The 27,223-nt window shown below is 49.4% G+C and overlaps 12 protein-coding genes across 12 annotated transcripts; 5 read left to right on the top strand and 7 right to left on the bottom strand.

Moving 5' to 3' along the window:
- Positions 1–5: 5 nt before the first annotated feature.
- Positions 6–957, bottom strand: MIND_01056600 (Ribosomal-L18e/L15P domain-containing protein; the record flags this gene model as incomplete). The annotated part of the gene is made up of 5 exons (XM_037367147.1): positions 868–957; positions 655–815; positions 448–607; positions 213–399; positions 6–163 (listed from the first exon to the last, which is right to left on the bottom strand). The coding sequence occupies exons 1-5, from the start codon at positions 937–939 to the stop codon at positions 6–8; spliced, it is 738 nt and encodes a 245-aa protein (XP_037216541.1). The 5' UTR covers positions 940–957.
- Positions 958–972: 15 nt separating this feature from the next.
- On the top strand, positions 973–2,720 carry MIND_01056500 (tRNA dimethylallyltransferase; the record flags this gene model as incomplete). Its single annotated transcript, XM_037367146.1, has 8 exons — positions 973–1,248; positions 1,294–1,688; positions 1,737–1,821; positions 1,869–1,947; positions 1,994–2,179; positions 2,228–2,284; positions 2,330–2,417; positions 2,465–2,720. 8 exons carry the CDS (start codon positions 973–975, stop codon positions 2,718–2,720), a joined length of 1,422 nt encoding a protein of 473 aa, XP_037216540.1.
- Positions 2,721–2,782: 62 nt separating this feature from the next.
- MIND_01056400 (TFP1p-H+-ATPase V1 domain 69 kDa catalytic subunit) lies at positions 2,783–5,081 on the bottom strand (the record flags this gene model as incomplete). Its single annotated transcript, XM_037367145.1, has 10 exons — positions 4,895–5,081; positions 4,729–4,848; positions 4,638–4,681; positions 4,489–4,590; positions 4,303–4,443; positions 4,105–4,256; positions 3,925–4,057; positions 3,505–3,881; positions 2,928–3,453; positions 2,783–2,872 (listed from the first exon to the last, which is right to left on the bottom strand). The coding sequence occupies exons 1-10, from the start codon at positions 5,067–5,069 to the stop codon at positions 2,783–2,785; spliced, it is 1,860 nt and encodes a 619-aa protein (XP_037216539.1). The 5' UTR covers positions 5,070–5,081.
- Positions 5,082–5,186: 105 nt separating this feature from the next.
- Positions 5,187–6,933, top strand: MIND_01056300 (AAA domain-containing protein; the record flags this gene model as incomplete). Its single annotated transcript, XM_037367144.1, has 8 exons — positions 5,187–5,339; positions 5,385–5,758; positions 5,808–5,976; positions 6,026–6,402; positions 6,454–6,567; positions 6,614–6,704; positions 6,754–6,857; positions 6,909–6,933. The coding sequence occupies 8 exons, from the start codon at positions 5,187–5,189 to the stop codon at positions 6,931–6,933; spliced, it is 1,407 nt and encodes a 468-aa protein (XP_037216538.1).
- A 34-nt stretch (positions 6,934–6,967) lies between these two features.
- Positions 6,968–8,975, top strand: MIND_01056200 (uncharacterized protein; the record flags this gene model as incomplete). Its single annotated transcript, XM_037367143.1, has 8 exons — positions 6,968–7,184; positions 7,225–7,583; positions 7,631–7,707; positions 7,755–7,982; positions 8,034–8,451; positions 8,506–8,664; positions 8,710–8,807; positions 8,855–8,975. The coding sequence occupies 8 exons, from the start codon at positions 6,968–6,970 to the stop codon at positions 8,973–8,975; spliced, it is 1,677 nt and encodes a 558-aa protein (XP_037216537.1).
- Positions 8,976–8,980: 5 nt separating this feature from the next.
- Positions 8,981–11,508, bottom strand: MIND_01056100 (uncharacterized protein; the record flags this gene model as incomplete). Its single annotated transcript, XM_037367142.1, has 16 exons — positions 11,452–11,508; positions 11,306–11,405; positions 11,141–11,259; positions 10,907–11,095; positions 10,814–10,864; positions 10,749–10,766; positions 10,674–10,697; positions 10,464–10,627; positions 10,236–10,414; positions 10,093–10,192; positions 9,859–10,046; positions 9,677–9,807; positions 9,534–9,629; positions 9,409–9,483; positions 9,174–9,358; positions 8,981–9,128 (listed from the first exon to the last, which is right to left on the bottom strand). Exons 1-16 carry the CDS (start codon positions 11,497–11,499, stop codon positions 8,981–8,983), a joined length of 1,815 nt encoding a protein of 604 aa, XP_037216536.1. The 5' UTR covers positions 11,500–11,508.
- Positions 11,509–11,602: 94 nt separating this feature from the next.
- MIND_01056000 (Saccharopine dehydrogenase) lies at positions 11,603–15,731 on the bottom strand (the record flags this gene model as incomplete). The annotated part of the gene is made up of 15 exons (XM_037367141.1): positions 11,603–11,821; positions 11,874–12,114; positions 12,165–12,951; positions 12,999–13,061; positions 13,108–13,456; positions 13,501–13,737; positions 13,786–13,933; positions 13,979–14,159; positions 14,202–14,274; positions 14,334–14,657; positions 14,705–14,830; positions 14,884–15,045; positions 15,092–15,333; positions 15,383–15,546; positions 15,598–15,731. The coding sequence occupies 15 exons, from the start codon at positions 15,729–15,731 to the stop codon at positions 11,603–11,605; spliced, it is 3,450 nt and encodes a 1,149-aa protein (XP_037216535.1).
- A 105-nt stretch (positions 15,732–15,836) lies between these two features.
- On the bottom strand, positions 15,837–18,494 carry MIND_01055900 (Histone deacetylase associated PHD protein-2; the record flags this gene model as incomplete). The annotated part of the gene is made up of 3 exons (XM_037367140.1): positions 15,837–17,853; positions 17,906–18,192; positions 18,244–18,494. 3 exons carry the CDS (start codon positions 18,492–18,494, stop codon positions 17,840–17,842), a joined length of 552 nt encoding a protein of 183 aa, XP_037216534.1. The 3' UTR covers positions 15,837–17,839.
- Positions 18,495–19,183: 689 nt separating this feature from the next.
- Positions 19,184–20,775, top strand: MIND_01055800 (uncharacterized protein; the record flags this gene model as incomplete). Its single annotated transcript, XM_037367139.1, has 5 exons — positions 19,184–19,198; positions 19,269–19,722; positions 19,768–19,933; positions 19,980–20,113; positions 20,162–20,775. 5 exons carry the CDS (start codon positions 19,184–19,186, stop codon positions 20,773–20,775), a joined length of 1,383 nt encoding a protein of 460 aa, XP_037216533.1.
- Positions 20,776–20,902: 127 nt separating this feature from the next.
- On the top strand, positions 20,903–23,501 carry MIND_01055700 (NADH-ubiquinone oxidoreductase subunit; the record flags this gene model as incomplete). Its single annotated transcript, XM_037367138.1, has 8 exons — positions 20,903–20,954; positions 21,001–21,084; positions 21,132–21,180; positions 21,230–21,247; positions 21,292–21,319; positions 21,371–22,774; positions 22,823–23,364; positions 23,414–23,501. 8 exons carry the CDS (start codon positions 20,903–20,905, stop codon positions 23,499–23,501), a joined length of 2,265 nt encoding a protein of 754 aa, XP_037216532.1.
- A 116-nt stretch (positions 23,502–23,617) lies between these two features.
- Positions 23,618–24,292, bottom strand: MIND_01055600 (uncharacterized protein; the record flags this gene model as incomplete). The annotated part of the gene is made up of 2 exons (XM_037367137.1): positions 23,618–23,783; positions 23,832–24,292. The coding sequence occupies 2 exons, from the start codon at positions 24,290–24,292 to the stop codon at positions 23,618–23,620; spliced, it is 627 nt and encodes a 208-aa protein (XP_037216531.1).
- A 1,044-nt stretch (positions 24,293–25,336) lies between these two features.
- On the bottom strand, positions 25,337–27,206 carry MIND_01055500 (S-adenosyl-L-methionine-dependent methyltransferase; the record flags this gene model as incomplete). The annotated part of the gene is made up of 5 exons (XM_037367136.1): positions 25,337–26,084; positions 26,140–26,413; positions 26,461–26,530; positions 26,573–26,790; positions 26,843–27,206. 5 exons carry the CDS (start codon positions 27,204–27,206, stop codon positions 25,337–25,339), a joined length of 1,674 nt encoding a protein of 557 aa, XP_037216530.1.
- Between the last annotated feature and the right edge of the window lie 17 nt (positions 27,207–27,223).

Here is a 27,223-nt window from a genome sequence, read left to right as displayed (position 1 = left end):
CTACTTCATTTTCTCTTTGTCCTACCGGAGAACGATTGATTTTTCCACACGCCAAGTTGTTCCCCAAGCAATCTCCACCTCTCCTGCACGAACGGCATCTTTTCCGCCAATGTAAGGGTTCCCTTGGAGAGGTACCCTCTATTTCTGAAGTTGCCATACCACACTGGTAAAACGTGAGCTAACTTTTGCAAAAAAAGCAATACCACAATCACCAATGTCTTCCCGACGTGTGGGCGCAGCTTCTATCCGGTCGGTGCGCCCTTTCACGCAATCACGAAGGGCCAATCTGTTGTAGTATTTGCAGACGACTTTACCACCATTCTTCTCAATGGCAGTTATGGCGCTCTTGGATGCACGGGAGGGGGTAATGTAGATGGGTGTTTTAAACATTTGTAGGCCCTAGGCTGTTTTGAGAGTCACGAAAAACTTTGGTTCCGCAGAGCTTACGTCTCCTAGCACCTTGATTCCATCGTGAACGTCATGCACACACCCGCTCAGAAGAAGTTCACGAGCAGTTATTGGTTTTTCGGGTGAAGAAGAAAGTCGGCCTTGGTCTATCCATTGTTGTATTCTGTCCAGATTGACAACTGCCCATTGCTTCTCATTCCTAAAACGTTCAGTTTCAGTAAGAGGATTCACCTCTGAACGACATACCGGTTCACAAAGCCGCGTTTAGGAAACAGCTTCGTTATGGGGGTTTGACCACCCTCGAATCCAGGGCGAATGCCAGGCCCTGAACGCGACTTTTGACCATTTGCTCCGCGTCCAGCTGTTCCGCCATAGCCTGACCCTTGACCGCGTCCCACACGTTTGGGCTATAAAAGAAAGAATCAGGAATGGAAATAGGTCGAAATATGGAGCAAAAACATTTTGCTGGGATCCACGTTGAGGCTTGAGATTGCGTAGGCTTATGCGGGAGACAATCCGGGTCGAAGACATTTCTGCGAGTGACGCGCTGTGACTGAGACTGGTATGGCTTTCCGACCACTGATTGCAGTTTTTGGCACAACTGGCGTTGGAAAATCCAACCTTGCAATCGAACTTGCCCTTCACTTGGCGCGTTCTCCCCATAGGAAGGGAGCGCGGATTATCAATGCCGACGCGATGCAAGTTTATGCCGGTCTTGATGTCCTAACAAACAAAGTCTCCGAAACAGAACAGCAGGGCATCCCTCATCTTCTGATGGGATTCAAGCAACCAGGAGAGCAGTATGTTGTAGGGCAATGGGTCAAAGACGCGATTGACGCGGTCAGTTAGCGGTTAAACCGTCCGTCTGTTAGCCAACCGCTTCAGATCGACGAAGCCCACCGAAATCAAGAAATACCTATTGTCGTTGGTGGAACTTCATACTGGATGCAACATCTCATGTTCCCTGATCGACTTTCTGGCATGCAACGCGGCGAGACCCCACCCATGTCGGAAAGCATCATCGCCTCCCTTGCGACTCTTCCCCCTGAACTTTTGAACTTGTTCAACTCTCTACCCCCGCAACCGCCAGATGCTGCTTTGGATCCTGACGGGGCCTCTGCCCTACATGCTCTACTAAAGCATCTAGATCCACAAATTGCAGCTCGTTGGCACTGGAAGGATACTCGCAAAGTCTTTCGGAGTTTATCTATCCTCAAGGAAACGGGTCGTCGACCCAGTGAAATAGTCAATGAGCAATCAGAAAACGTATTGAAATCGAGGTTTGTTCAATTGTCAGGTCACTCGGACTCAGATTAAACCCTTTTCAGATATAACACTCTTTGCTTTTGGTTATACGCTGAGCCGTCAGCCCTCCATCCACGATTGGACGAACGGGTTGATCAGATGTTGGGCGTGCGTTTACTGCTTGTAGCTTTCTATCGCCTCTGACTAGTCATCAGAAAGGGCTTTTGGATGAGGTTCGCAGTCTCCAAAGCCTTTCAGAGGCAGACTATACTCTAGGCATCTACCAGTCCATCGGTAAGTCGAATAAAGATGACGCTCTGTTTATTGAATCAAATGTCAGGTTATAGAGAATTTCACCAGTACCTCTCCACGGAAACCCCGACCGACAAATTATTCAAAGAAGCAGTGGAAAACATGAAAGTCTCAACGTGGCAATACGCTAAACGGCAAATATCTTGGATTAAGAACAAACTTCTTCCGGCCGTCCGCGCTGCTGACGTTCCCACTTATCTTCTCGATGCAACTGGTAAGAGCATCATTCCTATCGGAGGCCTGAACTACTATTGATTATTAGACCTGGACGAGAATTGGACAGTTAACGTTCGAGAGCTCGCTGTGTCGATCACTGACAGTGAGCCTGCAAATAGGAACTGGATGGTTAACACAGTACCCATAGAATTCCTCCGCCACATCGAGCTTCCAAACCCATCAATATTGTCCCAGCTTGCGGCAACGATGCTATTTGGTAGTGACAAGCCTGTAGCGTGCGTTCACAGTCGCCTAAATTCTCGTCATCAACCCAGTTCCGCAGACCTACGGCTGTGTTGAACGCGCAGCGCAAGATCATCTGTGAAACATGCACAACTGATTCGACGAGGCCAATAATGATTGACGAAGATCGTATGACTGCTCACCAACAAGCTCGAACTCATAGGCGCCTAGCTCGCAGAATGACGCCTGAGCAACATCGCGCGGCTCAATATAGTAAACGAGCAGCAAGACACCCTCCAGCTGAGTCAGCGGTCAAGGGAGAATCGGAAGAAAGCCCGATGTCGTTATTTGCGTAGCCTTTTCGATGCAAATTCTAACATTAAGTGTCGTGAATAATACTAAAAGTCCATGGATACAATTATTCGGCCATTTGACGGAATTTGTCCTGAATCTCGGTATACAAAGCATCCAACTTCTGCACGATGGGCTCCTTCCCTTGTGACGGGGACTGGTCAACAAAGATGAGACCAAAATCTAGGCAAAAAAAACTGGAATAAACACACCTCGAACTTCATCTGCGAAAGTTTGAACATCAGATCGCTAGCACCCTCCTTAATCTTTGCAAATGTGATGTCTCCTTGACTCTGACTAACGGCACGGATGGCTGCGTCGTGGAAACCGACGAAGCATTTCAACATGCCACTAGTTTTGTAGAAGGGGCAGTATCGGTCGTACTCGCTCATGCCATTCTGTTGCAAAAAGTCGTCTTTGAGCATACGAGCGACTTCAAGAGTGATCTTGTCGTTTTCTCCAAGGGCACTCTTTCCTACAAGCTGAACAATCTCCGCCAAATCCTCCTCTTTCTGTAGGATTTCTTTCGTCTTCATCCGTAATTCGATGAAGCCTTCAGCGTTGTTCTCGTAATAGGGCTCCAGCACCTTCATGTACTTGGAGTACGAGAGAGACCAGTTGACAGAGGGGAAATGTTTGCGTTGCGCAAGTTTCTTGTCAAGACCCCAGAACACCTGCACAATACCGAGGGTAGCAGACGTTACAGGATCCGAAAAGTCTCCACCCGGCGGCGAGACACTGGAAAGACGAGCATGAATAGGATGAAATAAGCGATTAAAATGGACTCACGCTCCAACGATAGAGACAGTTCCCTGTCTAGCAGGATTACCGAGGCAGACAACTTTGCCTGCGCGTTCATAGAAACTGGCAAGTTTCGTGCTGAGGTATGCAGGGTATCCAGAGTCTGCTGGCATTTCGGCCAAACGACCTGAGATTTCGCGAAGAGCTTCAGCCCATCGAGAGGTAGAATCAGCCATCATCGAGACATTGCTGCCCTGGTCACGGAAGTATTCGGACAAAGTAATGCCAGTATAAATTGAGGCCTCTCGAGCAGCCACGGGCATATTGGAGGTGTTGGCAACCAAGGTTGTACGCTTCATGATAGGTTCTTTGCGATCTCCGACCTCCATCGTCAGTGTAGGGAAATCAGCCAAAACTTCAGCCATCTGGAATGATTTAGCACAGTCAAGGAGGTAGATAACTGTAGACCTCGTTTCCACGTTCGCCACAACCGACATAGACGATGATGTCGCTATTTGAATACTTGGAAAGAGCTTGCGAGATGACTGTTTTGCCGCATCCGAAAGCACCGGGGATAGCAGTCGTACCACCCTGGACACATCTGTGCTGGCTCGTGGTCAAATCATAGCTATTCAGAAGGCGACATACGGAAACAGAGCATCGAGGATGCGCTGGCCAGTTAGCAGAGGGTAGTCAGCTGTTTGCTTCTCCGTCACTGGTCGCGGAGCTCGAACAGGCCACAATTGCATTAAGGTGTGTTTAGTCGTCTTGCCCTCGAATTCGGTCTCAAGTACCACATCCTAGAGAGTTTGAGTACAAGAGACCAAACGGAAGGAAAGATCTCACGTTGACGGCGTAGCTACCTTTCTCCGCAATGTGTGTGATGGTCCCAAGAGCGCGCGGTGACAGCATAATCTTGTGGTTGTCGACAAGAGAGTTCTCATAGACACCGCCGAAAATGTCTCCACCAGTTATATGATCACCAACCTGCCACAGGATTCAGCGATGTGAAGAGGGGCTTGAATGGCCCACCTTGAACCCGGCAGGCTTGAAGTCCCATTGGATCTCTCGGTCAAGGGCGTCAGTATTGATTCCACGCGGAATATATATCGATTTCGAGCGCTCTTGGATAGACTGCACATCGTCAGCACAGGACATGAGCTTGATGTCATTCAGCCTACTCGTAGGGGTCGTTGAATACCGTCGACGATGTTACCCATGAGGCCTTCTCTTTGTCAGTTGGGTATGCGGTTGGTTAGCTGATTGACACACCTGGACCAAGCTCAACACTGAGCGGTTTGCCCGTTCGCAGTACAGGGTCTCCAACAGTAACGCCGGAAGTCTCCTCATAGACCTGGATCGTGGCTTTATCTGCTTCTATCCGAATAACCTCTTTAATGGGTGAGCGACGATTATAAATCGAGCAAGGAGCACTGACCGCCAACGAGCTCATCGTGCCCAACTCGGACAAGTTCATACATAGCCGCTCCGACCATATTTTCGGCGACAACAACAGGGCCAGAGACACCATAAACTTGGCCGAACAGACTCTCCCGCTCTTCATCTCGAATCTTGGCTAGGTCCCGCTTTGCGTTCTGAAGTCCGCCTGCCATGATGAGATTGAGGGTTAACCGTGTGACGCGCGTCACGCGAAGTAACGCGAATACGCGTCTCCCTCGACCCCCACTCTTCTTATAAACCAGAATCGCCGAACTCTCCCTTCAAGAACCATGCCACCCAAAGCGTCAGTCAGCCTTGCTGCCACTATCTCTTTGCTCACACAAAGTAGCGACTGGGAAAAGTACGAGAAGAAAGCTGACGAGAAAGATGAAGAGAAAATCATTGCGCTCGACGATAGCGACATACAAATTCTCAAGACATACGTATGCGTCTCCTACTAGGTGCTAATACTTTGCTTATGGCCTCAGGGACAAGGGCCTTACGCGGCCAAACTGAAGACGGTTGAAACAGACATTAAAGACGTGCAGAAACGGATAAACGAGCGACTCGGAATCAAAGAGTCAGACACAGGTCTCTCGTCGCCAAACCTCTGGGATCTGGCAGCAGACCGAGCACGTGAAGAGCCACCTCTTCAAGTTGCTCGTTGTACCAAGATAATTCCTGTGGATTCCGCTGCTGCTGAAGCGGCAAAGGCTGTCAACCCACTTGGGGCTCTCCAGGGTCAGAAAGGCGCGGACGAACAAGATAAATACGTCATCAACATTAAGCAAATCGCGAAATTCGTTGTTGGTCTCGGTGATCGTGTAGCTTCGTCTGATATCGAGGAAGGGATGCGGGTAGGGTATGTGCCTTTAAATGCACTCGCTCAGCAACTACTCACTTGCGCTCAGTGTCGACCGCGTCAAATATCAAATACAGATTCCCCTCCCTCCGAAGATCGACGCGTCGGTAACCATGATGCAGGTAGAGGAGAAGCCCGACGTGACATACTCAGATGTAGGAGGGTGCAAAGAGCAGATTGAAAAACTGCGGGAAGTAGTGGAAACCCCTCTCCTTTCTGTGCGTGTCTCTTGTTCAACATCGAGGTTCGACTAATGCCCATGGCCAGCCGGAGCGTTTCGTCAACCTTGGTATTGACCCGCCAAAAGGCGTGTTGTTATATGGACCTCCTGGGACTGGGAAGACATTGTGTGCGCGTGCTGTTGCCAATAGGACAGACGCGACATTCATCCGTGTTATTGGCTCTGAACTGGTCCAGAAATATGTTGGTGAGGGTGCTCGAATGGTGCGAGAACTTTTCGAAATGGCCCGGAGCAAGAAGGCTTGCATTATTTTCTTCGACGAAGTCGACGCGATTGGGGGCGCTCGATTTGATGATGGCGCTGGTGGTGACAACGAAGTCCAGAGAACGATGTTAGAACTAATCAACCAACTCGACGGTTTCGACCCAAGAGGCAACATCAAGGTGCTTATGGCTACCAATCGGTATGTGGGCCTCTGAAAGTTCACTTTTGATATTCGTTGACATTCCTCAAGTCCTGACACACTAGACCCTGCTCTTTTGCGACCAGGGCGTATAGACCGTCGTGTCGAGTTTTCGCTACCAGATGCCGATGGCCGTGCTCATATTCTGAGAATCCATGCTAGAAGGTTTGCATGTCCTTGTCTTTTGATTGTTAATCTTAACTTGGCTCAGTATGAGTGTTGAACGCGACATTCGGTTTGACCTTATTGCCCGACTGTGTCAAGGCACAACAGGTGCAGAACTGCGGTCGGTTGCTACTGAGGTATCTTATTTTACCCTATTCGATCGAGACTCTAACAATGTTTATCTAGGCTGGAATGTTTGCCATTCGCGCTCGACGAAAGGTTGCCTCTGAGCGCGACTTCCTTGACGCTGTCAATAAGGTCGTCAAGGAGGGGACGAAATTCTCCAGCACGTGAGACCCAGTTTCTTCCTTCTGCTGAATCTCCATTGACTTGTGCCCCAGGCCCTTATACCAAGTTTACAACTAGAGTACATTGTAATAATACAAACGTTTTTCGAGCCATGACACGTGACGCGTCCGAGATGGTCAACGCTGACTTCATTGACGCTATAGCCGATATCAGTCGCGAGCTTGAAGACCTTTACGACGCCAAACCAGACTTCCCAAGCCGAGTATGGTCGCATTTCTCGTCGATCTTCGCGTCAAAAGACGCGTTCTCTGAAATACCTAGCATTCATGCGATCAACCCAATCCACACCGACAGAAAACTCGTCAAAGGTGGGTTGCATTCTCTCATTCCAAAACTGATTTATTCTAGGTCGTTTCATGATCCAAGACACAAGTCCTTCTCCAGAAATGTACCTCGCCCATCGCAGTGAGGGCAAATGTGGGGGCTGGGGCCTTGCTGACGATATCCCAAACTCGGGTGGCGAGATTTTAGAAGAGACGCGTCTCGATTTACGCGAGAATGTCGTTGTTTGGGCAGTCCAAATCCCACATGAAAGTGACTGGGTCGGCACAGAGATCGACGGGCCAAACAGCAAGTTCAAGTTTCTGGTATTATGTAATTCACGTCTAACTCTTCCAATAGCTACTCACTTTACCGAGCCCCATGTTCCTGAGACTCATCCGCACAAATTCCCCACACGAGCAAGACATCTTGGGGTCCAAGTCAAGGTAAATCAACGCTTGTAGCCCGATTCACGACCACAACATTTGTGCAGATCTACGACACCATTCGGGGGGAGTCCCTCAAGTCCACAGAGATTTATACGCTCGTTGGAATCTACACAATGGAACAGTAGGTTTTTGTTTCTTTTTCCTATGCTTGCGCTTACTTTCGTCGAGAATGACCGGGGAACTAGATGCTCCAGGCCCAATCTTGGTTCCAACTCTACACGTCCTCTTCTTTCAACCACTAACAACTACTCTTGTGCCCCGTACGTTTCCATACTACACCGATCTTTCAAAATCGGAGGCTCTGCGCGAAGAACTCATCGCCTGGATCTCAAAAGAATCGCTCGGCGGCGACAAGCACGTTGCCGAGTGGGTCTTGTTGGCCACAATAGCACGAGTGTATGGTTGATTTCTCTTCAAGGTTTCTCTAATTTATTGACCATCTCAAAGGCAATCTAGGTCGCCTCCATTACTGCCTCCTTCACTAACGATCTCAAAATTCCCTTCTCCTTCTGGGGAGTTCAAAACCCCAAAGCTGTTAGCAGTTTTGTCGCAACTCTTCCCGATGGTAGACGCGCTCCCTCTTTCTCTGGACACCATCAATCACTCCTCCTTCTCGCCTGAATCGAAGAATGAAGACTTGCACAGTGGCCGCCTCCAGCTCCCACGTGGCAGTATTTGTGTTGTAACCGAAGGAGGTGTCACAGAAGGAGGTATCGTCGAGCGGGGCGTCATGAACATCCGTGCGCTTCAAGTCGCCATGACCTCTCAGACCTTGGATTATGTCTTCCCGTTCAGTCGGTTCTCCTTCGAGACTGATATTGCGTTTCTCGTGCTCGCAGAAGGAAGAAAGAGCACATTCTTCCAGGTGTGTCCATTCAAGTTTCCCTGTTGTGCGAATGCTTTTCTGGATGGAGCATAGACACATAGCACTGTGCCTCTCCAACATGACACATCGAGCAACCTTTATGGCCCTGCCGAATCGATCAATCTGCCCAGTCTCCAGAAACTGGCTCTCTTCAGACAACTCGTGGGAGGGGCCAAAATCGGCAATGTGACTGTTGAGCAGGCGGTTGCTGAGGTAAATTCGTCTTGGGCCATCAAACTACAGTCTCATGCGATGCAGCATATCCAAGAGGATTTTGTCTCAGAGAGGAAAGCGACAAGTGCTACTGCAGAGACAGTGACTTCTGAGGATCTCATCCATCGCATGACAGTCGCTAGGTGAGCGCTCTTAATAAAAACAGCTAATTCGTTGACTTCGAATCCAGGTTGATAGCAATGTCGATGCACCAAACTACAATATCCCTCGACGTTTGGAAGCGTGTCAAATGGTTGGAAGCAGCGAGAAAAGCACGTCTGGATGTCATAGGAGAACCTAAAACCAGCTAACTCGTTTATGGTCTACCGAGTTGATTCTTGTCGGCTTCCATCCAACCACTCGCAAGCTCGTTCACGACTTGCTTTAAAACCGCGTGAACCGTGTCAGTTTCCTGTCCCGTTGCTTCAAGATAATACTTGATCTTGGGTTCAGTGCCGCTAGTTCTTTAACGGCGGTCAGACATAGTTTCAACGGCATGAAACGCTAACCGGATAGTAAGAACGATTTTAGTGTCATTCGCAGAAGCCCTAAACTGGACCATATGGCCTGATGAGAGCGGCAACGACGGCTCGTAGCTGGGCGGGTTTGTGCTGTCGTATCCAGTTGTCAGATCGACCACACTGGTTACCTTCAATCCAGCGATTGTTGGAGGGTATGAGCGACCAGTATCTGTCTGTCCAAACATTTCAGACATCCAGGTCAAACGAAAAAAAGTTCAGTAACCTCGAAGTTGCGAAGGCGCTTGAATATCTTGTCGATTATAGTGGGGTTTCGACAGACAAAGTAGCTGTTGCTTGTCTAGAAACATTCAAGTTTCAAGGGAAAAACCGCAAATCAGAATTATGTACCTGGAAGTACCCGTATGTTTGGTAGAGCTCTTGCAGATACGAGGACACAGTTTTCCCTTGACTTTCAAGAAGAACAGCCAGTTCAGCGAACGCCATCTATTGAATTCAACAAGATGTTGTTGGTCAAGCTGTTCAAGGCGTACAGTGGCTGCGACGCCATCCTTGTCCCTTATTCGAGAGCCAAACATGAAACCAATGGCTTCCTCGTACCCCATAGGCACTTCGTAGCCCTGGTCCACCAGATTCAAGGCTGTATTGCCAATAAACTTGAAGCCTGGTAGAGTGTTACATACCAGTGGCAGCGATAACGACGAGATAAGCTGACCAGTCAAGCATTCAACAAATTTAAAACCCTCTATTTGAGCCATTTTTTCAAGCATCTTGCTAGAAACCGTGGATGCTACCATAGCAAGCTTTGACAGGGGCTTATTCTCAGCTTTATAACGGTCCAAGGCTTGGGCAGCGAAGAGAGTCCCAAGCTGATCACCAGTGAAGATGATCCAATCGCCATTTCTGGTCAACCCGTCAATACAATTAGATAAGATTAGATCTGATCAACCTGCGTTCAGCTGCACAGAATCGATCCGAGTCAGGATCTTGGGAAAGGACATAGTTCGCTTGCTGGGTATCAGCAGTCTTAATAGCGAGATCTAATGCGCCTACGGAGGATCAGTTGACGTCATGAAGCAATGAATAATATACCTTTCTCCTCCGGATTTGGAAAGGTAACGGAAGGAAAGTCTGGATCAGGACGCTGCTGTTCGTGGACCGGAGCATATGGATGGAACCCAAAGATCTCGAACGCTCGAGAAACAAAGGCGTCACTAACTCCATGCAATGACGTGTTGACGAATTTCAGTTTTGAAGCCTGGTTCAAAGTTCTGGCGATGATTAGATAGCTTTGACTGGAGAACACAAGGGTTGAAGTACTTGGTCAGGTTCAGTGTGAATAAATTTGTGAAATATTGATTCTTCATGTCTTCAGTGCAGTCCACGCAAAGAGAGGACGAGTCAAGCTGGTCGTTCAACCATGTCTTGGGCACCAAATTGACTGCGATCGCTGCTGATATTCCTTTGTCATGGGGTCCAATGATCTGTGGCGCTGAGAACAAGCGTTAAGGGATTCGCAGCAGAACGCACTTGAACCGCATTCTCCCAGTAGACCTATGGAAATGATGTGATTCTAAGCTACGAAAAAAGGCGAACAGTTCTAACCTTGTAACCGTTGTCATCCTAGCCACATATCAGCAAGTTGAGCCTACAACCAGGTAAGGCACTACCTTAGGGTTGTGGGACGCCGTTATCATAACGCCACACGACGCATTCAAAGCCTAGGAGGGTGAGGGACGCATCTACTACCTTGGTTGGCATACTTGAACGCTGAATGGGACCAGTGGCGTATGTACAAGGCCTCTGTGAAGGTAAACTTTGAATCCAGAGTTGATGAACACGGAAGCAGTCAGCTTGGCCCATCGTTCCGAGTTGTGTCTGTGATCGTGGCCAATGACAATTCCTCGTGTCGGAGCTTGATCAATGGTGGCCCGTACATATTCACAAAGGCCCTGTTGGTGGTTCAAATTGGTTCACTCGGCGAAAAAAGAGCATACTTGAGACGCTTGGATGACGATGATATCTATGACCCAGTCAAACTTTGCAAGACATAAGTGGAACAGATATTCCAGACCATTCATGCAGGCCCATCCAGCCGCCATTCTTCCGCGGAGACCTACGCATAGTTCAGAATCAACCATCGGCCCCACCCAACGACTGACCCGCGGTTCCAAATTCAATACGGGTCCGCAACCTGCGCTCCAGTTCCTTGGTATTTTTTTCACGCACTAGTTCCTCGATTTCAGCACGGGTATCAGGATTCTGAGACGGTTGGACGATTTGCCTATGCACTATCAGGTTTATTTACCTGATCCAGCCGCAACCATTCAGCAGCGAGCAGCTCAATGGTCGACATGGTTGAACACGGAGTTGCGCCGGATTACGTCAGAGTTGATGTAAATAGGGGCTCTCGCTATTTTTCTATGATACATGATACTTCGCCTCTATGGACATTGCGTTCAAAGCACTCTTTCAACGAGTCCCAATCCTTCACTTTCCAGCCTCTCTCTGATGGGATCGCATATCTCCTTTGAGTATGGAGCATGGACACCCGGAGTTTTCAGTATCCCATCAAGGACAAGTTGAGTCGCAATTCCACACGGAAGACCGACTGTTAATGCCATCGCCGAATGACCTCCAGGGGTCCCATATGCTTCCAAGGTTGATGTGAGGGTTTGCTGGACACGAAGACGTTAGTGTGAAGCAGAAGATGGGTTTGTTACGCGTTACCTTGGAACCGTCCGCCCATTCGACGATGAACTTGTGCTGAAGCATAACAAGATCTCGCTCCCCCGCTTCATACTTCATCAACCCTTCCAGTCGAGCACAGAGGGTATCGAGCAAGTTGCCACTACGTATGACCACTTTCTCGGCCGAGAACAAGCCGATCCAGCGTAGCCCGGAAATGATCCTCTCGCTCTCAAATTCATTTGGGAAGGAGCAAAGCTGCTTGATTTGGGAGACAAGGGAGCTTTATTTATGATCAGCATCGGCAAGCACAAAAAAGTTCACATCCCATACCTCTCGCTACTATCGCTTGCCCCGCAAGCCTTTTGTGTAGCCGTCTTCCAGTCAATACCATCCACAAGCCAGTCTCGAGTTTCGCTGTTGAGCCATCCGAGCTTGACCAGAGCTGCGATGAACTCAGGGAAGCCTTGATAGCGCAAAGTGCCCCGAACAACCGTCTCAGCCTCTGGTATGTTGTAGAATTGTTGGAAAGGAAGAGAGTCTCGGTTTGGATATGCGACAAAGGCGAATGCAGGAGAGATGAAGTAAGGTTTTGCGTGTGACATCAACTCTTCTCCAGGAATATGGGTCGCTGCTCCAGATGACAAAAATGAGGCCGAATTGAGTAGAGCCAGGAGGACTCCTCGTGATGACCAAGAAAATTTATATCCAAGCGGATTGCCTGATGCTTCTGGCGCCGGGAGTCCACCACAGTAGGAAAGGAAATGCTTGATCTTGCCCCCCTTCGCATGTACCTCCTCGATGGTCTTGACCGCATAGAGATGATCAATACCGGGATCTAAGCCGACCTCGTTGAGAACGATAATACCGGCTTCACGCGCTGCAGCATCCAATTCCCTCATCGCAGGCGAAACATAAGATGTGGTAACGACGTTGGTCTTGCCCTTGATGGCAGCTTTGATAACTGCTGCATGGTGAGTGTAGGGGATAAGGGAGATAACTAGGTCATGGGCGGCAACGGCTGCTTCTAGAGCGGCAGCGTCATTGACATCGAGGGAAATGGCAGTGGTAGACGGTAAATTTTGGCTGAAAGCTTGGGCCGTTGCAAGGGTACGACATGCTTATGGGACATCAGCCAAGAGAAATAAAAATGGTTTGAACACTGACCTACGGTGAGGTGATTAGAAGGGTCCCTCGTCAGGTATTCGGCACAGGGCAGTGCAACAAAGCCTTTAACAGTTTGAGTAGATGAATCAAGAGTTCACTAGATATATACCTGAACCCAAGAGCAAGATTTTGTGGCTCTTTCCGTTGGTTTGAGCTTCCTTAGCGGCACGACCAAAGACTGGTCTGACATCTTTGCCCTCTTCCAAGATCGCCCGCCCGAATTCAGGCAGGGTAAACGCAGCAGAGTGAACAGCGCGATTATAATAACGAGTGCCTTGCACGTCTCGAATAGGCTTCCGCAAATCTCGAGAAGCGTCCTTAGTCGCAATCACGAAGCCGATCTGGCCAGAAGGGTAGGTGGGAATGGTAGTGTAGGCATATTCGCAGACGGGGAAGAGGCTTTTGACCGTCTTGTGATTTTGGGTGATGAGTGGTAGATGAAGCCAGAGGCATTCACCCTATGAGAAGTGAGCCGAAATACTTGGGAGAGGGAGGTACTGACTTGCGTCGAGATACTCCCGCCATCAGAGAGAGCACCATGAAGCAATTCAAAGTACGGTTTTTGGAAGAGGGCTTCAGCGGGGCCCACAGGGTCGGACGAATCGGTGACGATCACATCGTAGGAAGCTTTGTTCTCTTCCAGAAATTTGAATCCATCGCCGATAAAGACAGTCACTCGGGGATCGGAGAGTAGTGACGACATGTGAGGAAGGTATTGCTTGGAGACGCGAACGACTGCCTACTATAACATGAGCACGATTTCTCTTGCAACACTTCAACGGCTCACCTCATCGATATCGCAAAGAACAACTTTCTGAACGGAGGAGTGCTTGAGTACTTCGCGGACCACGCCTCCATCACCTCCGCCGATAACTAGGACATTTTTGGGGTTAGGATGGCTTGCGAGAGGAAGGTGCGCAATCATTTCTTGATAACTGTCGCTCAGTGAGTTCCAACTGAGTTTCTTGCTCAAACCTTACGAAAATTCATCGCGCTCAGTGCACTGGATGACACCATCGAGAACCAAAACGTTTCCATAAGTTTCCGATTCAAATACGAGTACATCTTGATAAGCGGATTTTTCGACGTGCAAGACTTTGACGACACGAAGGGTCATGGCTTGCCCTGGCCATTGCGAAGAGATTTCCCGAAACCAGCCATCTGGAAGAATGAGCTCAGGGAGAGACGCAAACGTCTACCAACCTCGAATCGCAGGGTGGCTCAAAGGCGCCATCGATGTTGAGAGGAAAAAAAAAGTTGCGGTCACGCGTGGGATCTAATTACATCACACCTACATCTACGCGTTTATTATTGAGCTGTGTTCATTTTGTCGACTCCGTCACCCAGAACTTGCAACTTGGCAACCCAGTCTCCGAGTGTTGTGGCCAGTGTCCCAATTTGCTCCCTCGACAGTACTCTGGGCTGAACCCACGTGATCTGGGCCTTTTGGTCTACCTGATCCAACGAGCCTCTAATCAGCTTCAAGCTAAGCGCTTTCATCACTAGATGCTCGACTTCATCCAAAGGTAGCCGCGTCTCTTCTGCGATCGTCTGGAAAGACATGGTACGATCATTCGCCGCTCGCTTGAAAACGCTTTCAATGAGAGCCATCAGACAGATCTTTTGTCGCAAGAACGCGTAGTTGCTTTGAAGGATCGGCTGTCAACGATGAGTTAAGGAATCCCTGTTAGAGCTAATCCACAAACCTCCTTGGGAAATAATGGCGCCAGAGCTTCAAACTTACCAATGTTACCTTCATTAAAGGTGAAGAGCAGTTTTTTTATCCACTCGTGAGGTGTTTTGTCGAGAGAGTCAAGTATTGGGTGCATGAGCTGTTCAACCAGGTGAGAAACGATAGGTTTATAAACGATGAGCAGTAACGCACAAGCTCTCCGAAATTGTAGATGGTATCACCAAGGAAAGCAGAGATGGCAAGATCGTGGGCACGAGCTAACCGATCCTCAGAGGTCAAGTCCGTTTCCAGATTGGGCACGCAGGCAAGGTAAAGCAAAGAGTGTCGATAGTATGGCGCGTATTCGCCTTTCGCCTTTTGGCTGTGAGTTTACCTCAGAATCCATGTTGGATAAATATACCTTATAATAGTCGCCTGCGACCTGGTAATAGGCAGCGTTCACGCCATTGTCCACATCCTCCAATCGGTCTAACACGCTCCACGCCTTATCCATGTCTGCCTTGGTCCCTTCCAAGTCTCCGTAGAGAAGTTTTGCGCGGGCAATCGTAGCTAGAAGGAGAACATGGGCCTCTTCGGATTTTGAAGGTGCAGCAGTTATGCGGGATAGTAAGGAAGTGAGAAAATTAAGGTGTGTTTGAGGATCTAGACAGACGCATCGGATGACCGAAGAGTGAAAAAAGTAGGCACATACTGTCGATTTCTTTCGAAACTCGTACTCCCATCTCTACCAGACGAAGTGGATTGATCTTGGTCTCAAAGTCGCGCACGAACGACTCGAAGACATCGACACGATATGGCTTAGACGCTGGATGGTCGAGAAAAGTGAAAAGCTTGAGAGTCAATTGGTGCCATAGCCTATGGGATAACTTGTTGAGCCACAAAGCAGGTACAGATGAGCAAACCAACTTCTTATTGTAGAGCACTCGAAAGTCGTCGAAGAAGGGATGAAGTTCGGACGGTGTGGCTGAGGTAGCGGTCGCAATAAATTCATCCAGATTGAGCTTGTAGGGCTTTGGGTCGACAGACATGGCGGAAGACATTGCGCGTTAGTATGTGACGACGCGCGTACTGTCCCGTGACCACCATAAGTCTTCCACCCAGAAATTTGACTATAATTCTATAATAATAGTACAGACTCAAGATAGCTAACCATGAGCATTAGTCTCAGCTACCGGTTTTGATACTGCAGGCAATGTGCGTGCCGCGACATCACTTAGCGGTGGTAACCGTATCTTGAGTGAGGGTGTCGTTTGTGTTGAAGTTGAAGGGACCTTTCTGGGGCTGGACAGTTTCTTGCCCGATGACCCTTTCTCGGTTCGACTCTTCTTGGGTTCGTCCAACTCGACAATATCATCCTCAGAAGACTCATCTTCGCGCTCTTTCCGCTTTTTCCCGCGCTTTGGCTCGTGTTGGTTTCCGCCTCTGTGTGACGCGCGGCGTATCGACCGACCACGAGAGCTTGTTGCGGCCTATTCCAACTCATTAAGGGCCGCGCGAGGTTACTAACAAGTTACCTTATGGGAAAACACATTGGGCTCTTTTTCTTCTAGCTTGATCCGGACAGAGGGTTGGGAACTGAACGGATCGTCTAAACTGCTAGAGGAAGTATGTCGCTGTGAGCCGTTGATATCATGTTTCCGCTTGGCCGTAGATGTCTTGGAACCCGCGTCCACCGAAGAGGCAGGAGTAAAGCTTTGACCATTTGTAGCACCAGAAGAAGAAGAGGATGTGGCGGGCTTTTGGCTGCTTATAAATGCAACACAGAGCAGTGGGACAAGTGCAGACCTTCAGAGTGTCAGGTCTCGATGATCGACTCGTGGAGGCAACGGTATCGTCTGTATGACTTGCAGGCTCGGAATCATGGTGCCTTGTTCCTCGCTGGAAATTGCAAAGCATCTAAGAAGGGTGAGCAGAAAAAATTGGGTTCATGGTGTACGCACTTGGGCTACCCGTAATTGCTCCTCTTCGGCCGTTCTTGGAGGGTTGTCATCACATTCATCAAGCGAACTTAGCGAAGTAAGTGGTGATGACATCTCCGAGGGCGACTCATTGCCATCCGTTCTGAATCTCGTTAGGAAAGCGGGGCACAAGTCCAACGTCGGACACGCACTTGGTTGCAGCTTTACTGCTAACCTTATTCCAGAAATCGAGGATCACGATTCTTTCAGGGACCCTATACTTTCGACCGTTGATGTAGACCTCTTCAACCTGCACATTCTTGACTCGACTGGTTGAGGGTTGAGCATGAATGATTTCAATGTTGCCGTTGTTGGACTGCCTCGGTTTCGTTATATCGATGGGAGCAGCGGTTTTCGGAATGCGGAGCTTGGGAAGCTATGAACGAGTTCGCATTCGAGTTAATTTCAAGGAAAACGTCACGCACAAGGATTTTCTGAACGTGGTTTGGGCACATCCACTTCTTGTTTATCGGGGGCATCGTGGGTAATGGGGGATCAAGACAGTCAAGATGCCAATGAAGGTCACAGTAGTCGCATGATACGATGGATTTCCACAATTCGTTATTGGCAACAGTAGCAGCCGCTCTCTGTGGCCGAGAACTGGTGGGTGGTGGCGGTACCAGGGCTGTTGGAAGAGAGGAAGTTCCACACTTGAAGCAGAGAACGGGGCCCCCATTTTTATCACGCAGTCTTTGAGAATCTCGATCGTCGACGAGGCCGAAACGGCTACCGGACCAGTTGGTAAGAACAATACTGATGATGAGATACGTACTTTAGTCGAGGTTGCCTGACCACGGAAGTGTCAACATAACTGCCCTTGGGACCAGTTCCCACTATTGAGTTTAGAGGGGGGCAAACGCTAAACATCCAACCGCACCGTCTTTAAAAAATGATCGAAGGTCTTCTGGCAGTTGAAACTCCGTAGGAAAAGAGGCCTGAAGCTGACTGATGAGTGGCGAAAAGAGGCCAGGAGGTGGTTTCCGTGGAGGATGCTGACACGTCACGTTAGCGAATGGTAAGAGTCGGGCGATATGGACAGCACCTTGCGGATGACACAAGCTGGGCAGAACCAACGACTATCTCCTTCATCAATATGGTCCATGGGTGGATTGAGACACCAGAGGTGAAAGGCACGAGGGCAGCCGTCACAATAGACGAGTGCCCCATGTGAGCGACATGAAGAGCAATGGTCATCGTTGTTGATCTGAGGGGGTATTCAGGTGTCTTGTCAGCACCGAGAAAGTATTGTTACGCACTTGGGGGGTCGGGAGTGGCATGCAAAGACATGGTCCTTGGTTCCTCCTTCACCCTGACTGCCGGCTCAATCTCTCTGCCTTTCCCTTTTTCCCTAAGACGAGTCTTGTCTGTCGCAGCAATACCTGCGTCAACCGCGGGTAGTGAATTCGAACGGGATGGGGAGGTATCGTCATCGACGACCATGATGTATGGCTCTGATACAGGTAGAGACGGTTCTGGCACCTCGCCAGAGACCGCCCCGTTATGGTTACGAGCAGAAGCGCGTTGCGCACGACCTGAGACAGCACTGCGAGATGACAGGTTGGATTTTGTCGTGAAATAGTTGAGTAATACGCACCTGCGCTTGCCTTTCAAGGCTTCCTCCTGGGCGACAATAGTACCGTGAACAATACCAGAGTATGTTGAGCCAGGGTCTGTTGGATGAAGATACGAGTAAACTGGTTTCTTGGGGTCGCGTTTGTGAGGCTGCTGGACGGAGAGAATTGAAGGGGGGCCTGGCAAGATTTCGGTGGCTAGAGAAGGATCGCCGTCGAGATGAGAGGGTTGGTGGACAGGAACTCCTGGTAAGAGATATGCAGCCTGAGCCATGCTGGTGGAAGCCATGCAGAAGCCAAGAATCTGTCTCGATGGTCGTTCAGAACAAGGAAATCCGATACCCCACTAAACACAACTCAAAACGTTCAGACAGCAACAATTCATTTCCTCTATCGACTCTGGGGACAATCTTGGACTACAACGTCAATCATGAACTTGCTCGTTGAACGAGAAGATGCAATTTTCTGGGGGGCACAGCTTCCACAACACAGTAACCCTTGTACCATGCCTAAAAAATCAGTAATAGAGGTCCAAAGTCCTAAGAGAAACGCCCACACGCTTTTCTCAGAGCTCTCCGAGACCCAAACTAAACCTCGTGGGTGTTGGACTTCGGTGGTGAAAACCGGTCTTTGCAGATGTGCTCTACGCCCATGTCGCTTGAGATTTGATTTGGATGAGACTCTGAGCCATTCAGACGAGCTTGAGCCGACATTCCGGCGACAAAGACAGAGTAGTGAAAGCAACCAATAAGGACAGAGGATAGGATCGCGGAACGTCGGTTCATGGTTTGTGCTAGCCACCAGGAGTTGCGCAGCAAACATTCTTCCAGTATATGGTTGTTTAGCATCATAAAATCCTTGCGAATTGTGCTTCAGCGAGGTAGTGGCCTCCGCAGAGCTCCGAGTTTGAAGTCAAGTACAGATTGTGTTCACATGACACGACTTGCCTCAAACTGCCACCAAATGAAAATATGTATGGTTCATCCTGACCTTGGAATAGGTACGCAGTGGTATTTCCGCTATCGCCAGTCAGTTCAAATAGTTTCAGGCGGCGCTGAGCGACTTGTCGTTGACGCTGCAATCGGCCTTCAACGACGAGGTCATTCTGTCGTCTTTTACACTTCACACCATGATCCCAACCGATGTTTTATTGAGACAAAGAATGGCCAGCTCCAGGTTAATCATATTCGCCCTCCTTTTCCCCCGTTCCTTGAAAGGAAAACTCCATATCCTCTTCGCCCACGCAAGACAACTGCATTTAACTTTGCATCTCCTCGCGCCTTGGGCACCACAATACGACGTCTATTTCGTCGATCAACTCTCAACATGTGTTCCATTTCTTCGTTTCTTTGGTCGGGCACCAGTCGTGTTTTATTGTCACTTTCCAGACAAACTGCTGGCGGAAGGAGAATTTGTCGAAGGAAACCTCAGACGAGGTCGCACAAGCCTGTTGAAACGCATCTACCGCTATCCCATGGACTGGTTTGAGGAAGTCACGACGCGTAAAACCAACTATCAGACTGACTACTCATACTGAAGGTCTCCAGGACAGGCCGACGTCATTCTATCCAATTCCAAATTCACCGCTCGCGTTTTCAAGTCTTATTTTACATCAATCAAGCAAACCCCGACAACCGTATACCCTGGAATCAATATCTCCGCGTATGAGCAAGAGTTCGACACATCGAAACCAGACATTGCCGCCATTGTGTCGTGAGTATTGCTTGTCTCCCTGCAGTCTTGCTCAACTTTATGAAAGGGATCAACTAACCTTGCTATCACTGAATCGCTTTGAGAAGAAAAAAAACATAGCATTAGCTGTGGAATCCTTCGCTCAGCTGAGACAAGCAACCCAAACAACCAAACTGGGTACGATACGTCTCGTTCTTGGGGGTCTGTTTTGTACTTTCTCCTTCATTTGCGTTGATCAACTGCATCAAGGTGGTTACGATCCACGACTAGAAGACAATGTACAGACTCTGTCGTCTCTTGTGGCACTCACTATCGCGCACACCCTTACGTTCAACGTCATCACTCCCTCAACTTCCTCTATTCAACTTCCTCACTTTGACGGCGCTTGTTCAAACGCTGATATCTTGTTTCTCCTCAATTTTTCCGATGAACAACGAACGGCTCTCCTGACTGCCCCGTCGACACGCGTTCTCCTCTATACTCCATCCAACGAACATTTCGGCATAGTCCCTGTCGAGGCTATGTGTTGTGGCCTTCCTGTGCTTGCTTGCGACAGTGGGGGTCCAACAGAAAGTATTGTAGATGCCCCTCCTGCAGAAAAGACTGGTTGGCTGCGGCCACCAGATGCGGACAAGTGGGCCAGAAGCCTGTCGGAAATTCTTGCTCTCAGTGAAGAGGAGCGTGTTCAGCTGAATCGGAGAGCCAAACGGAGAGCACGCGACGTATTTGGCATGGAGACAATGGCATCACAACTGGAAGTTGCTCTCGAGGAAGCGGTGACGATCGGACCTCCTAGTCTGCGCATAGTATGGATGTCTCTTTGCGTATTGCTACTCGCACTTGTAATCGCTGTTAAGTTTTGAGCTGAATAAAATACGCGTGTTATCAAATCTCGGTCTTCGCTCTGGAATTGATCCTTGATGCCATCACTCCTTACCTCCAACCAATTGGCATCGCGTTCTTCGTCAACGACGTTGACGCTGTCGAGCCATGCTTCGTATAGTCGCGTCTGCTTCTCGTCCAACTCGACTTGCTGTAGCAAGTCCGTAGTCCCTATGCCTGTCTTCACCACTCTCTTATTTCCTCAGACCGTAGGAATATCGCATCCACATCCGCTCGTCAGGCCGACATCACCCTTACCGTCGACGGTAAAGAGGTGACTGTACCGCAAGGTGTGTCTTCTTTCTTCGCAAGAAGCCTCCTCCTAAGTATTTTCAAGGCTCCGCTCTCATACAGGCCTGTGAAGCGGCTGGATCACCAATACCCAGGTTAGTCCCCGTCGCGTTTTCTTCGACGAGGTTTGCTTATTTCCTCCAGATTCTGCTACCATGATAGGTTCGCATTCAAAATATTCGAATCTGTAGCCTAACTCTTCCTAGGCTCGCTATAGCTGGCAATTGCCGGTGGGTCTTGAGGCTAACCCACCACTCATTCTCCAATCTAATGACCTGATGATAGCATGTGCCTCGTCGAGGTACAACGCTCACCAAAACCCGTTGCGTCATGGCTCGTTCTCTCCCTTTTTTGGTGTCGAGTTTTTTTTACTCTTCCTCCAGTGCGGCACCTGCCATGAACGGTCAAGTGGTTTTCACCAACACCCCGCTTGTCCACGAGGCCCGTGAAGGAGTAATGGAATTTCTTCTCGCCAACCATCCCCTCGACTGCCCCATTTGCGACCAAGGTGGCGAATGCGATCTACAAGACCAGTCCATTCGTTATGGTTCCGACCGCACTCGTTTCCATGAGATAACAGGCAAGCGCGCCGTCTCGAATAAAGACTTGGGGCCCATCGTCAAGACCTCTATGAATCGCTGCATCCAATGCACTCGTTGTGTCCGCTTCGCTAATGAAGTCGCTGGGGTTGAAGATTTGGGTACAACTGGTCGCGGAAACGATCTGCAAATTGGTATGTATGTGGAGAAAATGATGGATTCCGAGCTTTCTGGCAATGTCATCGACCTTTGCCCAGTCGGAGCATTGACGAGCAAGCCCTATGCTTTCCAAGCGCGACCGTGGGAATTAAAGAACACGGAGAGCATTGATGTTCTCGATGCTGTTGGCAGCAACATTCGTGTTGACTCTCGTGGCGTTCAAGTCATGCGAATCCAGCCACGCACCAATGACAATGTCAACGAAGAATGGATTAGTGACAAAACTCGTTATGCTTACGATGGCCTGCGCACACAGCGGCTCACAACACCTCTCGTGAAAGGCCCCGACAACCGCTTCGTTGCTGCGTCTTGGCCTGACGCCCTTTCCGCCATTGCTGACGGCCTCAAACGTACTGGCGCATCAGGTAACGAGATTAAAGCTGTTGCTGGCCATCTAGCAGATACCGAAAGTCTTGTGGTCTTGAAGGACTTGGTCAATCGGCTCGGCTCGGACAACCTTGCAAGTGACTTAGCGGACAAATCTGGTGACGCTCCACCAGTTCACGGTGTTGACATCAAGTCGAATTATTCTTTCAATAGCAGCATTCCGGGTTTAGAAAGTGCTGATGCCATTCTTCTTGTCGGCACCAACCCTAGACATGAAGCGGCCGTCCTCAACTCACGGATACGCAAGAGCTGGTTACACTCAGAGCTCGTGGTTGGAATGGTTGGGCCCCGTGCCGATACCACATATGCATACGAACATCTAGGTGAAGACGCCAAAGCCCTGCAGAAATTCCTTGGTGGCAAGACCAATGGCGACTTCGCTGAACGCTGGGCGAAAGCCGAGCGACCAATGATTATCGTTGGAAGCGCGATTGGAGAGCATGTCGATGGAGAAGCTGTCTTCAGTATGCTTGCTCAGTATATCCAGTCTGCGGGAACTCGTTTGGTTCGTGACGATTGGAATGGATTCAACGTTCTACAAAGGGTGCGTATTACCGCAAGTTGTGCCTTTATTTTTTTTCATGAGTTATAGGTGGCCTCCCGACCTGCTGCATACGAAATTGGCTTCGTCCCGTCCCGTGCTGCCGCGTCTACCACTCCTAAATTCATATATTTGCTCAATGCCGATGAAATTGACCCTGCATCTATCCCGGCAGATGCGTTTGTCGTCTACCAGGGACATCACGGTGACCGTGGAGCCGCTTTGGCTGATGTCTGTCTACCTGGCGCAGCTTATACCGAGAAAGGCGCCACTTGGGTGAACACCGAAGGCCGTAGCCAACTTGGACGCGCCGCAGTCCCTCCTCCTGGTGCGGCACGTGACGACTGGAAGATTGTCCGCGCGTTGGCTGAGGTTGTCGGCGTTGATCTGCCATATGATGATGTTGTAAGCGTCAGGGATCGGATGTGGGCGATTTCTCCTTCGTTGGTGAGATGGGATGCGTTGGAGGAGACCTCGTTGCCGGTCGCCAAGGCAGGCCTCGCTTCTCTAGCGGGAAAGAAGAAAGCGGCCACTGGACAAAAATTAGAGCTGCCCATCACGAATTTCTACCAAACGGACGTCGTTTCCCGAGCGTATGTCTATTCCCTTCAACATTTCCGATTTGTGCTAATAACGCGACAGTTCGGTGACTATGGCCCAGTGCACACGAGCATTTGTGACACGGGAAAGTGAGCCATTAGCAAAGGGCGCCGTAGAAATGCATGCATAGCACTTGGTGAATTAGAACAAAACTATTTTTATACCAAGTCCCAATATGGTTGCTAAGAGATACAGACGAAAAGATATGTGTCGCAGGTAGAGTAGAATATGAAGCAAAACTGCTGTTCACTGTTGAGCAGACCGAGCCGTCTGACGAGATTTAACCCCAAATAGTAATTTGGGAACTGCTGCTTCGTCAGGTTCGAAATCAGGGTGTTCGGGCGGGAGTTGTGAGTTTGGGTTAGGTGGTACACCATAATGGGGGTTTGGAAAGTCACGACGGATCCCTCGGCTGTTTATGGACTGTTAACAGTGCTTGCGGAAGCATAGAAAGACATACAAGACATAAGTCATTGTCGGTTTTTCCTCGCGCAACACAGATTCCGAGGTCACAATGACTTCATCGTCTGGTCCGATGGGAGTTGCGAGGAATGGATTATCAGGCGAGTCTCTGAAGGTAAGATTTGGCGCCGGTTTGGACGGTGGGGTGGTCGGCGGTGATGCAAAATGAGATTTGGTGGTTGGTGTGTGGGGAGGAGATTCAAGTTGTTTAGTGAACGGTTCTTGTTTACGCGTGAAAAGGAGGAGTGAATTGGATTTGGAGGGACCCTGGAGCCAAAAGGACTCTTCAGACTCGGCATCTCTGACTCTCTTTGCTCGAGCTCTGGTACTGTTTTCGTCTTCTTCGTCGGAGGTGAATGAGCCACCTTCGACGTCATTGACCCTTTTGCGTTTATGGGTAGTTCGAGGAGGAGTCGGTAATGATACCGATATCTGGTGATGTGGGAATCGTCCCGCCATAATGTTCTATGTATCGCTTGAGTAAGTAAGGAGTGCAAGAGTAGAGAGGGAAGTAGGTGTCACGATGTCACATCAGCACATGATCGCGAGTGTGCCTACCCTGAACCACGATGAATCTTCTCGCAGACGCGACGAACATAATCAGTGATGCAGTATTCTCTGGGGCCTGGCTGTATCCTATACTAGGCATTCTATTCTCGCTGTCGCACGCGTCGATCGCCCATAGTCTTGCGCCGTTGATTCTCAAATTCCTGCTTACTGCTTTTTCCATCACGACTGCAGCCTTCTTCTTCACCTATTTGCCTCTGGTCGCATTCTGCGCGATGTTGGGTCCGTTTGCGTTTGCTGCTGCCGCAACAATGGTGCTGGGTGAAGCATACGTCCTCACTATGTTCGTGTGTCGGGCCTTCTTCCTTGACCAGGCGCAAGAACAACTATGCTGGTACCTTCCTTTGATTACATCCGATATTACTCATACCGCCTAGTCAACGCAGTTTTCCGGATCAAGGGTATTCCCCTCGTCCATGTCGAACGAAAGAGCCGTAGTCGCGGTTTGCTCAAGTCACTCAGCAAACCACTCCGTCGTTTCAGCCGAGAAGGAATCCTTCGGTATATCGTGTCCCTTCCGTTAAATCTGGTTCCGGGTCTGGGAACCATTTTGTTCCTGCTGTACAATGGTATCCAGCTTCCAACATTCCTCAATTCCAGTCTAAAACTTTCCCTCAACAGGCGCCAAGTCTGGCCCGGCATTCCATTCGCACTATTTCCAGTCCAAATCCATGGGTCCCGCCGCTCGCGACGCCTTCGTTACACGTCGAAAAGGATCGTATTTAGCGTAGGTGCTTCTGCACCTATCATTTCTGTATGCTACTTGTTGTCCAGGTTTGGAACATCCGCTCTAGCATTAGGCCTTATTCCTGTCATCGGACCCGTGTTCACCCTATCTTCAACTGTTGGGGCTGCCTTGTGGGCTTGTGAGATGGAGATGGAACGCACGAAGGAAATAAGAACCGATGACAACAAATTGTAAAGTATATTCGAAGCTTACGAATCCTCTACAAGCCTCAGCGTGGCAACACTTTCGACATGAGCGGTCTGGGGAAACAAGTCAAAGCCTCTCAGGCTCTCCAAGACATATTTCCCGCGTCCTGCCTCTCTGTTCTCGTTCAGGATCATGCCAACATCTCTGGCCTGTGTGTGGACGTTGCAGCTGACATAAACAACTGTGCGAGCTCTGAAGGCCAGCAGTTGTTTGATGAAAGGCTCGTCGCAACCCTTCCGTGGGGGGTCGATAATCACGACCGTGTCTTGTGGAGGGAAATCACCAACAGCCGAAAATATGTCTTTAGCGTCGCCCGCACGGAAAGAGATCTTGCTAGCAGGTATAGAATTGAGGGTGACCGCATTACGTGTTGCAGCACGAATGGAGTCGGCTGATAGTTCTATACCGGCAACGGTTTCAAAGTGTGGAGAAAGTGATATGGCAAAGAGCCCGGCACCACAATAGGCGTCTACCAGATGGGTTGGCTTGTAGGTCTTGTCTGCGAAAATTTGTGCCTCGACGTAAGATGTGAGCGATGGAAGAACTGAGTTGTTGTTCTGGAAAAAGGAGCTCGCAGGATATTCGAACAGCAATGACCCGACTCTCTCGCGGATTGTTCCCCTGTGGTCTGTAACACACACATGCTTGTCAAGGTCTGTAGCCAAAGAGTCGACCACCGAATCAGCGGAGGGTATTGGAAGGGAATCACGAAGGATGAGTGATACGCCCTTTTTGTAATTATACAGGTTTCTTTGAGCCACATATATCAGCCGTTACGACTTGTGGTGGTCGACTGAGTACGAACCTGACGGCGTTTGCCCGAACTTCTGGTAACGCTTGACGGATTGTAGGCGATGCAATCTGGCAGTCTTCAATATCGACAACTCTCTGGCTGCCGGCTTCGTTCATTCCGATCCTGAACCAGTCGGGCTTGTCGATATCATTTTGGGGATTGTTTGGATCATTCCGTTGCTTTTTCGTGGGCGCCTCGAAGTGAGGGGTAATTTTGGTGCGGTATTCGTATTGCAACGGAGAGGGAAGCGTGGATCCTATGGGGGGTAGTGCTGTTTGCGGGAGTTCTACGATAGAATAAACTTCAGTGTCGAAGATCGACAAAAAAACGCACTGGAGAATTTTTGGTAAGCTTTCACTACCACATCCCGTTTGAGTTCAAGTTGTGTATCATAGGAAAGCATCTAAAAATTGAAGGCTAGGCTAGACTTGGAATTACGACTTACCTGATATTGACAACCCCCACAGCGTCCAAAATACTGGCACTTTACACGACTGTCGTCCCGCAGCTCTGAATTTGGTTTCACGAGCTCGATGAAGTCACCAAACGAGTGCAAACGGGCGTTCCGATAGATTTTTAGCCGCACAATTTCGCCTGGAAGTGAGAAGGGAACCACAATAACCCATGGTCGTGAGCTATCTACAGCTGTCGCAAGTGCAGAGCCTGCCGCATTTATATGAGCGGAAGAAGAAGTAATTTTAACGTATGAGCATACCAGTCGAACTCAATGCAACAATTTGTACTTGAAGCTCTTGGTGGAATTCGAACGGAGAGTCGCGTTCAGTTCCTTGCTCTAATGCATCGTCGACATACTGCTCCCCAAGAACTTCCTTTATCTCCTGCCAGAGGACATCTTCGTTGGAACACGGTTCCGGAAGTGAGTTACGCTGGTCTTTGCGATGCTGTCGTTTGGAGTTCTTCTTCGCAGCCTTCTTTTCTGGGGGATTTAATTTCTGTTTCTTGGCCGGAGGACCGTCGATGTCGGCCATTTTGAAGGCTGGGAGTATAATCCGAGGCGGATATCGATGGTAGAGACGACGAAGCACGAAAAAGCAGGCTGGAGTGCGTGACATGATCATGATAAAGCTCGATTTTT

This window comes from Mycena indigotica, assembly GCF_014461135.1.
Source record: "Mycena indigotica strain 171206Taipei chromosome Unknown Mind.scaff0009, whole genome shotgun sequence".
NCBI classification, from domain to species: domain Eukaryota; kingdom Fungi; phylum Basidiomycota; class Agaricomycetes; order Agaricales; family Mycenaceae; genus Mycena; species Mycena indigotica.
This window is presented reverse-complemented; position numbering and strand designations above follow the sequence as displayed.